Source organism: Watersipora subatra, chromosome 7, assembly GCF_963576615.1.
Source record: "Watersipora subatra chromosome 7, tzWatSuba1.1, whole genome shotgun sequence".
Classification (NCBI taxonomy): Eukaryota; Metazoa; Bryozoa; class Gymnolaemata; order Cheilostomatida; family Watersiporidae; genus Watersipora; species Watersipora subatra.
The window spans coordinates 43,587,368-43,602,187 of record NC_088714.1 but is presented as its reverse complement, the minus strand read 5'-3'; the positions used below and the strand labels follow the sequence as shown (position 1 = coordinate 43,602,187).

Below are 14,820 nucleotides of genomic sequence, written 5' to 3'. Positions count from 1 at the left end.
CACGTGATAAAATCACGTGTTAAAACAATAAACAAGCTGTTGGAGTACGTCAGCCAAATAAAGAGATTCCAAACTACGGCATTTTTGTGATGCCTGCGATTAACTGTTTGTTTTTGAGCTTTTAAGAGCTTGTAATCACGTTTCCACGTATTTGGCACCTACCACACAGCAGAGTAAGACATGGTGAACCTTTCGATACCAAATAATTGTAATGTGAATTTCGTTGCGAGTAAAACCTTTAGCTTTTCTACTTTTTATTCAAAGGAATTTTTATCAGACATAGAAACCTCATTTCAAATCAGTTTTAACTGTGTGGCTTTTGAGAGTTGAACATAAAAGTTTTTAACTTAGCTGTCAGGAATAACTTGTAGTCTAACCTCTTCAGAAGCAAAGACAAGATCATCAGGAATATTAACTCCATAGTTATTTCTGCCAGGGATGTCCTTAGCAGAAATGAAGTCTTTAACTCCGGGATACTGCAATGCTTCTGACGCATCAATAGAGATCAGCTTTCCATGTGCTACGGTGCTGGTAACCAATGCCATGTAAAGCTCCTCTGCGATTGTGAAAAAAGAATCTTTGGTAGACAGTTGGTGAGAGACATGCATATAAATATGACATGAAGGTGCAAGATGTCAGTAAAGCGGAATTTGACAGTCCTAAAAAAGTATATAAAAACTGCTGGCTTGAAATTCGTAAGACTTACCATGCAATGACTGGTCAAACCAACAAATCTTTTTACAGAGTCTATTTTTATACAACTAACTTCAGACTTATAATTGCTTCCACATGTAAACTATTGAAAATAACTAAAAAAGTTGGAGCAAATAGCTATGTAGGAGTACAGAAAAATTTCCAAAGTACAAAATCTGCTTTTCAAAACATCACAACATTGAGAATCAGCACATATAAAGTACATAGGGTATAAAGTGATTCAAAGCAAAGAAAGCCGAAATGAGTGAAAGTAGAGAGGCGGGTTGTAATAATTGAAAGTAGAATTTTAAAAAGCCATAGACTGAAAACAAAAACCTGTATAAACCAGTTACACTAACATAAGGTTAACATAATGTTAGACTAGTACCATATTTTTGTCTCCTCTACTACCGTAACTAAACCCTCTGTTTATTGATAATCCCTTTAATTTCTTATACATTACAGAGGAGGCTTAAGTTGTGCATACAACAGCTGAGTTTATCTCTGTGTTCAGATTGTATCAACTCAACTGAGTATAACAGCTGAGTTTATTTCTGAGTCAAATTGTACTAACTGAACTGAGTATAACAGCTGAGTTTATCTCTGTGTTCAGATTGTATCAACTCAACTGAGTATAACAGCTGAGTTTATTTCTGGGTCAAATTGTACTAACTGAACTGAGTATAACAGCTGAGTTTATCTCTGTGTTCAGATTGTATTAACTAAACTGAGTATAACAGCTGAGTTTATCCCTGTGTTTAGATTGTACCAACTGAATTGAGTGTAACAGCTGAGTTTATCCCTGTGTTTAGATTGTACCATGCTGAACTGAGTATAATAGCTGAGTTTACCGTGGTGTTTAGATTGTATCGACTAAACTGATTTAGTTGTAAACTAAACTGTTTAGATTATATAAACAATCTTAACCTCACAGAGCATTACCACAAAGTTGATGTCTTGATTTATTATGTATAAAGTCAACAGAATCTTACTAAATAAAAGGCGTACCTTTGTATTTTGGCAGATCATCAATATATTGAGCCTCTCCAGTACACTGCAGAAACGCAGATTTGTGAGGAACTGCCTGCCAGCATTCTCCTGTGCTATCCTTTTCTTCCTCGTACACTTGAACACCTCTAGTCATACCTCTCTCCAGAGGATTAGCAGCACTTGTGTCTATTGAAATGATGTCGCCTCTAGCCTAACAACACAAAGTCTAGCTTTAGATCTTAACTAGAGTCACCAATACATAAAAAAATTAAATTTGTTCATTAGCTTAGTGTGAGAATTGCTCCTGAAGTCCTCAAAAAGCATGCGCTGCAATCAATGAGAATTCAATCAATGCAATGAGAGTTAAGCAATCTCTCCAAATATGCTGTAGACCCATTTTGTAATTACATCAAACAAAGGCAAACATTAGGATTTACCATTTGAGTGATCATTTGATTGCATAAATGGAACAACTAAAACATTGTTGATTTTAGAATGTTTATTCCAAGTATGAAATATCACAAGCATGGATTAGAAAGATTAAGAAAATTCAGAATGAATATTTAGTTTCTCACCTTCTCCAACGAAAGTTTGACTGTTGAGTAAAATTTGTAAAAGAAACTGATGGTTAAAGTCCTCCTATAGGCGACCATACCACCAGGAGCATTGTCTTCTAGCGGCAAATCAGCCTTGAGACAAGCAATGGCCTCCTCCAGAAGATCCTCATCCCAATGTCTGTAGAATATGTCAAGTGTTCAGTTAGATCCCTAGTATGAGCCATCATCAGAAATCTATGGGTGTATAAATACAGTGCTCTCTCGAGTTACGATTACCTTGTTATACGATTTTTTTCACCTTACGAAGTGGAACTTCATATTTTTTTCATTTTGCCATACGAATCTTATTTCACTGTACGAATGCAACAACATTTTTGGCCGAGTTCAAATTAGGCAGTCTGTGTGCTCATAACATGCGTCGTAATAACAAAGATGCTGATAATCTGTTCGCCGAAAACTTTTCAAAACGCCTGAAAGGGATACGATGACCGATTTCTTTCAGTTCGGCATTTCTAGTGTAAAAAGTCGTGCGCAATAATACTCTTCAAAACTATTTAGAAAGTTGGAGTTATGATCTCTTTGAACAGAGGGTCAGAGATCAGACAGCCTTCCTCAACGTGGTAACAAAAATCCATTTCATTACAAAAACAGCATCATTTTGATTTTTTGCCGGATTAGGTTGAAAAAGGTTTTAATCAGGTCAGCTGAAATTACAGCGAACATGAAGCCAGAAACTTATAGGCGATAAAAATTTAGTGATAAAAAGTTGAAATTTAGTAAACTAATCAAAAATACATACTCAAATTTAGCTTCAAGTGTGCGTGTGTTTAGTAAACTAAACTTATTTAAGGTGAATTCAAAGTTGATGTTATACGTACATCTGTCTCGAGAATAAGAACTCTACAGTATGTACTGCACATAGCACATTGTATAGTTATATTTTAATACAGATCTTAACCAATAAATACAGTAAATCCACTAAAGTTACTGTTGGTAACTACAGCTACTAAGGTTAACATACTATTTTGTTACTAATTTTTAATCAGTACAGTACTTGTATAAAATTCTGATGATTTTACCAGGATGTTAGCATTACATAATTTCTATGGTTTATATACCCCTCTATACAATTTTTCCTCTATACAATTCGTGCCAACCTTGGAACGGATTGAAATCGTATCGTGAGGGTGCACTGTAAGTGATTTGTCAATGCGCCATCATGAAATCCTATTACTACATCCTATTATACAGTATAGATAAGACATCCTATTATACAGTATATATAAAATATCCTATTATACGGTATATATAAGGCATCCTATTATACAGTATATATAAGACATCCTATTATACAGTATATATAAGGCATCCTATTATACAGTATTCATTCCATTCAAAAACTAGTTTGTATATCATGGAGAGTCTATATAGGATCTTCATGTAAAAAAACTGCAAAATATAGTATTTTCAAGACTGGTCAAGCCTTTCACTGCCGTAGGCGCATTTATGCATAATCTATGGTCTACTTTGCTACCTTCCCAGCAATTGCGTAGTAACTTAGTTTTATTATTCGTTGACAACATAACCAATGATCTTTAAGACTTTTATGGTATTGACAGTGTTGTTAGAAGATTTCTCTATAAAAGTAGCCTAAAATCACGGAGCTATGTTAAATTTTTGTTTGGGAATTTCCAACGTAGAAACGAACACTTTTTCTTTGTGACGTTCGAACTATTTAGCGTTATTATGGCTTTTGCAAGTACCTCCCGAGTTAGAAAACAGAGAATTACTTTTGTTGATGACATTATAAGCGATTCAGATTATAGATTACACAGATAATTAGAGTAGCAGCACTAGCTCTGATAGTGGTGAAAGTAATAGCTTTGTAAAAGTAAGGAACATTGTAGAGGATCGTTTTAGGTTCGCAGCGATCATAGCTTCATATAGCTTTAGCAATGCACTAAGCATACAGTAGATACATAATATTTTTTGCATAGCACTATTTGTTAACATGATGGCAAAATAAAATATATAACAAGAATGTTCTAAATAGAGTTTGAAATTGAAAAAATTGTATACAACTCATGAAGCAAAATCGGCAACTTTCGGTAAAATGGCTGGCAGTAGGCCGGTAGCTAAATTTGTACATGGAAGGCAGTGAAAGTATTAATAGCTGAAATGACATGTAGCAAAGCAATGCTTCTAACTTATATATAATCTATGCATCCATTTTATATATTGATCATATGATCTTCTGACATAAACTGAACTTGCCTGCCAATCAGAGCTTGTGAAGTCTTTAAACACATCTTAGTGATAGGAGCCATACCTCCATAGGCTAGATATATCTCTTTTACCTGAGACATATAATCGAGGGATGTAAATTCCAAGTTCAAAAGCGCAGTAAATATTTCATGGTCATGAACAAACATAGTACCATATTTTCGGGACTATAAGTATATTTTTTCATAGTTTGTTTGGAGGTGCGTCTTGTACTTCGAAGCGACTTACGTGTGAATTTATTGAGACATAATACGCGGTATACCATTTCACATGCTATTTTTACACTAAACCATTCTAGTAAATTAAACCTCAGCGGTAACTTTTAAAAACAACTGAGAAGGAATTAACATAAATGATACCGAAAAGAAACTCATATTCTACATATTACAAGCTGCGAATGTAGTGAGATATGCAGTCGAAAACAGAGAGCAGCAGAAGAATAAGTTTGAGTTGGCGAGAAACTTGTAAGAGACTGGTGAGAGGCAGATGATATTTTCAACGAAATTAAAAAAGCAAAGAACGTCAATTGCGGGCTAAAAACTAGGTGGCCAATTGCTCTACCTCCCGGTGTCAGCTCAGTTGAAAAGTAACGCCAGGAATGAAGAATTCATTATGTTTTAGCTACCAAATATTTGAAGTGGCACATATGGTTTTGGTAAACTTCTTGAAACATTATTTATGCTATAGTTATCAGAATAACTCTGGACATGTTATGTTAACATGCCAGTTATGTTAACATGCCAGTCATGTTCGCAGTTGCATTATGTAGCGTAAGCATACCTGCAAGTCTGTTGTTGCCTCCATTATATTTTTTAATTGCTTGTCATTTAAGTTTTAAATGACACATCTGTTCGTGATGTTCAATTTTATCAAATAAATCTTCCCAAAATACGCAACTTACAAGTATGTTCCAATGCGACTCATACGTATTTTCTTCGTTATTATACATTTTATGGCTGGGCGACATATAATGTAGAATGCCTTATAGTCGGGAAAATAGGATAAAAATACAAGTGTTTCTAAAAGCACAGAGTATGGCATACCTTGCTAGTTCCCTCCTCAAAGAGCACACGCATGCCACTGTTAACTATGGCAATGTCATCTTCCTTTCTGTGTGCTTGTTTGTACCCAGCAAAGAACTCATTCTGAAATAAGATGCAAAACCATTTTATTGTCAAGACACCACAGACACTTCTGATCTCTCTCAACATCAGTCGCAAGCTACTCCAATTCTTTCTCTCAGATTAGAAGTCCTCACTGACCTGGCAAGTTCTAGGAATGTGGATACTGTGAAGTATCTCATCCTCAGCGACTGCTATCTTCCGGTAACTTATAAAGAACTTTTCATCTAGTTTAACCTCTCTGAGTCCTCTCTCTGCAATTAGCAACTCTTGTATATGTAACTGATCTTTAGAAACTTCATCAAACCAATAATTCAAGAGGGTTATTCATTTTGGCACCTTCGCTGGAGCCATGTTGATCCATTTAATTACCACATATTGAGCATCATTACATATAGAAATTTCTCCTTATTCTAGCAAAATATATCAAAAGCCTTTCAGTCTCACTTTATAGGAGAGGTGATGGAATTAGTGGTATTGTGTTATATATATATTAATGGTAATCAAGCTACTTTACACACATCAATGGCCCCTTCCTGGGCCATGAATTATTACAAGAGTTGTTCAAAATTATGCTCTAACAGTATCAGTCAAAATTGATTAGTTGAGAATAAAATAAACGAATAATTTTGCTATCTTTTGACTTTTGTCAAAGACACTCGCATATGCATTCTCATTGAAAAAGCTACCGTAAAACCTGTAATTAAATGTCACCTTTATTTAAAGGTTACCTCTATTTGAACGCCACTATAGGACAAGGGTTGAAAAATACAGCACCACCCTTAATTTGAAGGCCACCTATATTTGAGCAACACTGACATTCATCGACTAATCAGTAATTAGAGCTACCCAGAGCCAGATAGTTTCACAGAATCCTGCGATCAACGGAAGCGTATATGGGAGCTGGCTCGTTTCCAAACAAACAGGCCACGCCCACTATTTATATATATATACATGTATATATATATATCTTAAAGTATGTGTGCCATTCCGGCTATAGCGGATGCTGATTATTTTACCGATGCGGCCACGCGTTACGATGTCCCTGTAAAGAAATATTTTTCGTAAGGTTATATTACTTTATCTGGGCTCAGGGCCAATTCTTCTCACGCGAACAATTGTATTGTTTCCGTGGGAAAAGCCTCAACATTACATCTCCGGTCGGTCAGACAAAAACAGTACGATATCTCATTTTTACATTTGTACCGGTATCGAGAGATATTCAAAGTTTTGATTCAAAACAGTAATTTTTTATAACCACACACTTCTATGCATGAATTGTAATTATCAATTCAACATATTCAAGATGTTTATTTTGTTTTCTCAGTTCATATTAATTGTGTTATTACCAAATCGTCTTTTATTGTAATCATAGCAAAACTGACTTAATTTAGCTATTACTTGCTAATTATTTTACATTTACATCTAAACCTTTTTATAGTCGTTTTATTTTTTTTTAATTATTTCATCTGCACGAAATATTTTACTCATTATATGAAGTTTAAAAGTTATTTGACAGTTTGAAAACTTTGACAAATTTTATTTTCTCACTAAATTTATTTCAATTATACAAAACACTTTTCTCATGATATGTAGTTTGAAAATTAGAATGGCAAATGCTGTTATATGATAAATACAAATCAATTTTCTGACCAAAAACTTTTATTACTCGAGCAACGCCGGGTAGCACAGCTAGTTTTTGTATAAGTTATAATGGAGAGGCCGCAAAATTAATCAACAAAAATTACTCCCATTGGCAGTCGCTCTGAAATTAACTGTTGTATTATACACCATTTGAAAGAGGAAAAATTTTTCGACAAGAAGCAACCAATTTTTTTTGCAAAAATGTAAAGTAAATGCAAAAAAGCGAGGTTGTGAGAGCGAAGTATGAATATTCCATTAGAGATCAGTATGTCGATCGGGTTTGTTTGGAAACAAGCATTTTTGTTTCTGGTTTTGGTCGCAGGACTCTGTGAAGCTATACGACTCTGACAAAAGAGAGCGTGAAAGAAGTAAGAGAAACTCGGAGTGAAAGAAACTCCAAACCCAGAGCGGTAGAGTTTCATAGAGTCCCGTGACCAATGAAGGCATATATGGGAGCTTGCTCATTTCCAAACAAACAGGCCAGGCCCACTATTTTTCATATAAGTTATAATGGAGAAGCTGCAAAACTAACCAACCAAAAATTACTTTCATAGGCAGTCGCTCTGAAATTGATTGTTGTATTATACACTATTTGAAAGAAAACAAAATCTCTACAATAAGCTACCAATAATTTTTTTGTAAAAAAGTAAAGTAAATGCAAAAAAGTGAGGTATTGAGGGCGAGGTATGAATATTCCATTAGATATCAGTATGTCGATTGGGTTTGTTTGGAAATAAGCGTTTCTGTTTCCAGTTTTTGTTGCGATACTCTGTGAAACCATATGGTTCTGGAGCTACCTAACTAGGCATGTTGTACTCAGCGACCAGTGTGATTTCGATAGACTTTGAGTTCTGTAGGACAATATTAAATGCATTGACCACGCATCAAAACACGTGAATAATCGCACCTGGATCATTATGCCTAGAGGTTGAGCCTACTACATTGATGCCTTGGCATTCAATTAAAACGCTCCTACCACATGGGTTGTGTTAAACTTCCTCAGAGCACTACACACAGACACTACATATATCTTTTAGCAGACATGTCGAGCAGGCAAGAGTCCGAAGATGCTAATCGTCAAGGTCGTTCATGGGATGGCTCTGATGATAACAAGATTCATCATTTCAAGTCAGGCGGTCCAATGACGCGGGTTAATGCTGACATTACCAATAAAAATGACATTCACCTATTCGGTGCTGATGAGCAAGTTCTAAAAATGAAAAAAACTTTTGCAATAGCAATGTATCAATTGACTTTGAACATTTTATTACATAATAGTAATCACCGTATTATTTTGTATTATATGTCTTGTATGATATTTCTTGTTTTATCATTTTATATTGGTTATTATTTTATCGTTCGTTGTTTGTTAAATTATCTTATACAGTAACTTTATGTTGGATGCTATGTTATCATTCGTTATTTGTTAAATGAAATTTAACTTCCCAAAAACTGAGCAGCCACTTGAAAAATTTAACACCAACCTTTTATTGAATTGCACCTCTAATTAAACGCTGTCATGAAAAGGGTTGAAAAATAGAATGCCATGACGTTCAAATAAAGGTTTTACGGTAATTGCCAATTGCTGTTTATTAGAAACTACCACCATATTAATCGTTAGAACATTCTGTATCTAATAGTAAAATAGACCCTCCTATACTGAGAATAATCTGTTCCAGGAGCGTTTATGTTATAGGTATTTTAAGTCATACGAGCAGCAAAATACATGCAAATTGCCTAATCTGTTCTAAGATATTCCAAAACTAAGCTCTTTGGCCCTTTAAAAGGTAAGAAACTCAGCTTGATTTTGAATTTGATGACTGTACAGTAACTGTAGTAGTATTATTAGTTTATATCTACAATTTTTCTCCTTTTTCATCACTTTCATTCAGTTAATGGTCTATGATTACAGGAATTTTAATATAAGTTAAGGGGGAATGTACACCGTCAATGTCAATTTATATCAATTTTTTTATTAGACAGCGACGTCTTAAATCATTAGAAAATATTGTCTAAAACAACATTAAACAAAAGTATATTTATATATGTATTTCTCAAAGTTTTCGTGTCACTTCAGCTATAGCTATTAAAATCTCGGAATAAAAAATCCATATCGTCAAAGATTTGATCTCAGACCCTCCGGTTCACCAGTTGGACGCCTTACCAATTCAGCCACACAAGCTTGATGCTTTCAGACGATATTTGTTGCTACATGTGAGCAAATACGTTACCTCTTTCGGTCACGGCGCAAAGTGATGGCGTAACATCACGTAGAGTAGCTCTTATTAGTAAGCTTACTCAAATTATCCATTGGCAATGTGCCAGGCTAATAGGAAATAGCAGGCAACTCTCATTACCTCTCATTGTTTAAAGCTGGTTTTAATACCCAGGTAACACCGAGTACCACAGCTAGTCTTCAATACCGTACAGGACGAATTTACTCGCGGAGTTATATTTCGCGAAAATTGCCATTTCATGCATATTCGCGGACTAATTTATTCGCGGCTGAAAACTGTCACTCTCTATGAAGAGTTAACTCTATTGCGTTTTGCAATAGAGTTAACCTTGCGCCTGCGCACATTGCGTGTTTCGGTGTGCGCATACACCGTAACCGAGCTTGGGTATACACCACAGCTTGCAACTACGAGTCGATCATGCTAAGCTATAAATTTTTTGCTGCGCTTAGAGGTTTTTACGAATATTCATCGATTTGGAGGCCTTTGATGAACCAACGATTTGTGGTAAGTAATGAGTTTTTTCAAAATCATTTACTAAATTAGTTGAATTTTACTTTGGTTCTTCGGGAAAACGCAATATTTATTTTTTCCATCCTACCGCTTCGTTATTTGTTTTAGTATGAGAGAGAGTTTTCGTCATACACGGAGCCACCATGACTACAAGGATGGTAGATGTCATTCTTAGAAGATCACCAATCATTCAGGGAGGTCTTGAAATTAGGAAGAAGTGACTGCAGGTGCTAACGAGAAGAATATATCTGTTTAAAAACGGAACAAAAACGCCTTTACGAGCACAAATTTTTGGCCAACCGGCAGAACTTTGCCATAGTAAGCCACGAGGAGAGTTCTGATGATAACTTCCTTACCAGTCATGTAGTAGCGATAGAATCGCCTTTAACATCTACCCAAGACAGTGACAGCGATATAGAGCTGCTATTACCAAAATAACTTGTCAGAGAGCACCATTACACGCTAGTATTCACTTATCAAGAGTACCAGTTTAATTTTATTGCTAGACAACCGCCATATGGACTAAACTGTTTATATTTACTCCATCGTTTGTAAAATTTTATTTGTATTTGAAATATTTTATTTGTACACTCAAGTTTGTAATAAATTATAATATATCTATACACGAAATAAAATATATAATATAATCATGTTTGTCGCAGCGATATCAAGGAGTTGTTGTCGATGAAGGGGTCTAGGTTGACTGGTTGCTTCTCTGCCAAATATTCCTGCCTTGATGAATATTACTACTTGTCTCTAGTTTTCGTAATCGAAGTAGGTTGTTTCATTCTCAATCTGCAGTAAACACCAAAAAAAAACATATTAATAAGTGCAAAAACGTGCTGTGGTGCAAAGTGCAAAAACAATAGCTGAAGTATTTAGTGAAAGCGATCAGTTTTTAAACAAAAGAATTAACTAATGCAGTTAATTATGGAAGAACGTATCTGCACTGCAAATCAAATACATACCATTAATGTCCAGATCAGAATCATGATCGTCCTCAACTTCGGTATTAGAGATTGATGAAGTTGATTTCAATGTAAACAGACGAGGAGAGATTTTTTGCGATGACGAAGCTATGCCGAATAACTTGTGAAAACCTTGAATAATTTTGTAAAGTTTGATGCAATGGCAATAAAACTCGAAGCACTGGCGATGATTTTAAAGAAGTTTTGGAACTCGGCTACGTTTAGTACTTCTGCCTAGCGGCTACTTTTGCGATGACGCCATTCTGCATATCTTGTGACAACCTTGAATAATTTTGTAAAGAAATGTAATGCATTGGCAATGGTGTTAGCTCAAAGCCCAGACAATGATTTTTAAAATGTTTTAGAACTCAACTACCTTTAGTATTTATATTAAAAACTAGCCTAGCGGCTAGTTTTTAATTTGATGCAGTAGTTATTCTCCCTTGTGATTAAAAATATAACTAATTATTCACGGAATTTAATAATTCGCGGAATTGACTGTTCGCGAAATCGCGAATTTTTATAACCAACGAATATTTTCATCCTGTAGAGCATATTAAGAATGATATCTGCCCATCTATCCATTACCAAGGTTTAATGTTAAGACAAAAGATAGTTTTCGACGAGACTCCAACTCGTGACATTCAGCTTGATGGACCGATGCTCTACCAGCTGCACCAATCAATTGCCTTCTTGATCGTACTTCTTAATAATTGCACAGCTACTTATTCTATGTGATTTATCAACACACCTAATGATCTCTCTCAGAGAACTGGACTGCCAGGATACTAGCATGTAAAATAGATATATACTAGGACCCTATACATCATTTTCTCTCCTGAGAGTGAAAGCAATATTTTAAGGCTAGCTACGAGATTCTCCTAACTCAAATCAAATTTGAGAACGAGAACTGGTGCCGACTTTACAATTTACATTATATGAAAATTTTTTACATAGTATGAAATAAAAACTTTACTTGAATTCTTTACATTATGTGGGATTTACATTATAGGTTTGTTACAGGAGGAGTGCTTACTGTATATGATTTTTGGTGGTTTCCAGCAAGATTAAAGCAGTAAATCATCGCTACCAGCAAATGTCTCTTAAAATGGTGGTCTCATAATTTCTGACGGCACTGTAGCTGATCTTTAGACACCTCATCAAACCCTCTCAAAACAACCAAGTAACTTTCTAATTCTCTATGAGCACCCTTGAAACTGACAAACATTGTTGGTTAGAAAAGCAGATCAACTTCAGTCTTACCTGCAGATACAAGTCGAATTTTGACAGCTGCAGCTAAATACAGTGGGTTGAGGTCAGATATTGGACTGGCTGTCATTAAGTTACCAGCCATCGACTAAAACAGATAGATGACCTTTTCTCAACTAAAATAATTTACACATAGTTAAGCAGAACAGAACTATCTGTAAATAGTAAAGTGCCTAGGCAGAATGAAAATGCATGTATATCAATAAATGTCTTCTAACATGATGCAAACGCTTACAGAGACATTTCTAATCTGATGTCCAGCAAACCACCTCAGCATCTCCACTATCTCTCTATACACTCCGCTTTCCTGTTCTGGAACACAATCTATTTGCTCTTGAAGAGTCTGCTCAAGTTTTGTAAGAGAGACAGAAGCACCAAACCAGATACCATCATTTTCCTTTTGTATAGCATTGAGTTCTGGCACATGGGTTGGTGCAATAATGAGTGGGTAGAGTTGGTTCTTAAACTTCACTTCTACCCCTTCAAAAAAAATTGGCACTATACAGCACCTATGGCAAAGACAGGATCTTTATTATCAAAATATACCACCGATTGAAAAGCACCTACCAACTTCTGTGTTTCCACAGACAAGCTTCGCAGATGGATATTTCTGCTTGAGTTTAAGGAGCGTCTGCAAGTCTGTTGGTCTGAACCACTCAACTCTCTCTCCTTTATAGTGTCTCTCTTCTGACCCAAAGTTTCTCAGCTAGTAATCACATCACAATGTATTAAAACATCAGCTAGTAATAATATCGATACATGCCCAGGTTTATGATGCACTGAGAACCGTCAATGAGTGGTATACAGTTTTGTTATAGGTCTATTTAAGTTGATGTTATTTCAAATGTGCAGACAAGTGGCATCAGTCATATTAGCCTAAACTATCGCCGACAAACTCTGTTTAAACAGAGTAAATTCAAGTGAAAAAAAGGAACAATGACTTGAATGAACACGAGAATAGGTGAAAAGACCCATTTTCATATGATGGTCTTGAAAAGCTTTTTGTCATTTATTGAACTTTTCAAAAACAAAACTAAAATTTTTGGTTCTGCACGGCAAAAAACTTTTACGATCACAGCATGAAACCTGCTTAACATAAAAGTTAAAACGTATATTGCAGTGTATCACTAGAAATTGTACACAAAGTTTAATTCTGAAAATTAGAGAGGTAACATACCAGCAGGCAGAAAATTATTAAAGTAAGCAACTATGTGTATTATACTCTCTCTTAGAAACAATATAGTCACAGTGGCAATGATAATAATGAACTAATGTAAAGATTGTTTTATAAATTTTTTTAATTGGTTTGACTTTCTAACAAAATGTTTAAAAGTAGAAATGGTACAAAGAAATACATGTATATATATTCCCCTCAAACAGAAAATGGTAGATTCCATCTTGCCCATGTCTAGCTGCAAATGCTTTCATGGGTTAGCAGAATCGATAATGGAATAGCTCATAAGTCGGCGGTGAATAATACCTTACTGTAAGATATAGGTAGTTCATGTAGCAGACGTGAAATGCTGCCATGTGAACTATTTGATGCTGTAATCCTGCCATCACAATAATAATGCACCCTTGACTGTTGACCAACAGACATTTATTGATAAGCACATATTTACTGTTTCAAATGTTGGATAACGTGTTATCTGTATATAACACTGAAGTTGTTGTTTATAATTGTGCATACCATTTGTTGCCTGAATTTTCTAGCATAAATTGTGATTAGGTATCTTTTTGGATATAGCAAAGGTAAGCAAAGAAATAGTCAAACAGTGCTTATGCTAGACCATTTGTCATGTATGTCTGCTGATGAGTAGATTGTCAACTAATATAAACAAAAAACTGCTGACAACATGCAGACTTTCACTGTCATTTTCCTATATTTCTCATGACCATTCATAACACCATAAGAATTGTCAATAATTATCATGGTAGCCAAAATGTCAAGCCAATTTACCTACTTTTAGCTTATCAAACATATTAGAGCAACAAAAATACTCTTACAAAAACAAACCGTCTGTAACAGTATACTGTTTCTAAAAAATTATGGTACAATTGAAACCTTCATTCATTACCAGAAAAGCTATTTCCACCATTCAGATACCCGATGATGCTATTTCTATCAACTATTTCTTGCCATTCAGACATAAAAATAACAAATATTTTAATGGAAACTAGCAGCCGCACCTAAAGCCGAAAGGGACTGATACAGCCAACAGAACGAGCAAAGGAGCACGGAACAGCCAGACCAACAGAGATTTGAGCTGGCCCCTCCAGACCAAGACGCCATTACACAATAAGATTGAGCTGGGCGAAAGCACGACCAGCCGGAAGCACAACTAGCCAGCTGCCAACCGGTAAATGACGGTCTGGCCGACCATCGAGCCATCACCAAAAATACAGACCTGCTGCTAAGCCAGTAGAAGCCAGCCATTCAGAAGGAGGCTAGAGCCTACCATCCTGTGAACTATACAATAAGGAGCCTGATGACCCAATAGAAAGCAGAGCACCGGAAAGTCTCGCCAATGCAGTTATTGTATGCACG

General features: G+C 35.5%; 1 protein-coding gene across 1 annotated transcript in view; it reads right to left on the bottom strand.

The window, feature by feature from the left end:
• LOC137400334 (xanthine dehydrogenase/oxidase-like) overlaps nt 1-14,820 on the bottom strand; it is an 83,620-nt gene that overhangs the window by 46,234 nt on the left and 22,566 nt on the right. Inside the window, exons 7-15 of the mRNA XM_068086664.1 lie at nt 12,840-12,978; nt 12,508-12,752; nt 12,267-12,360; nt 5,786-5,898; nt 5,567-5,668; nt 4,515-4,597; nt 2,259-2,418; nt 1,702-1,894; nt 378-556 (exon numbers count right to left, since the gene is read on the bottom strand). Coding sequence (XP_067942765.1) covers nt 378-556; nt 1,702-1,894; nt 2,259-2,418; nt 4,515-4,597; nt 5,567-5,668; nt 5,786-5,898; nt 12,267-12,360; nt 12,508-12,752; nt 12,840-12,978 — 1,308 coding nt within the window. The remainder of the gene's footprint in view (nt 1-377; nt 557-1,701; nt 1,895-2,258; nt 2,419-4,514; nt 4,598-5,566; nt 5,669-5,785; nt 5,899-12,266; nt 12,361-12,507; nt 12,753-12,839; nt 12,979-14,820) is intronic.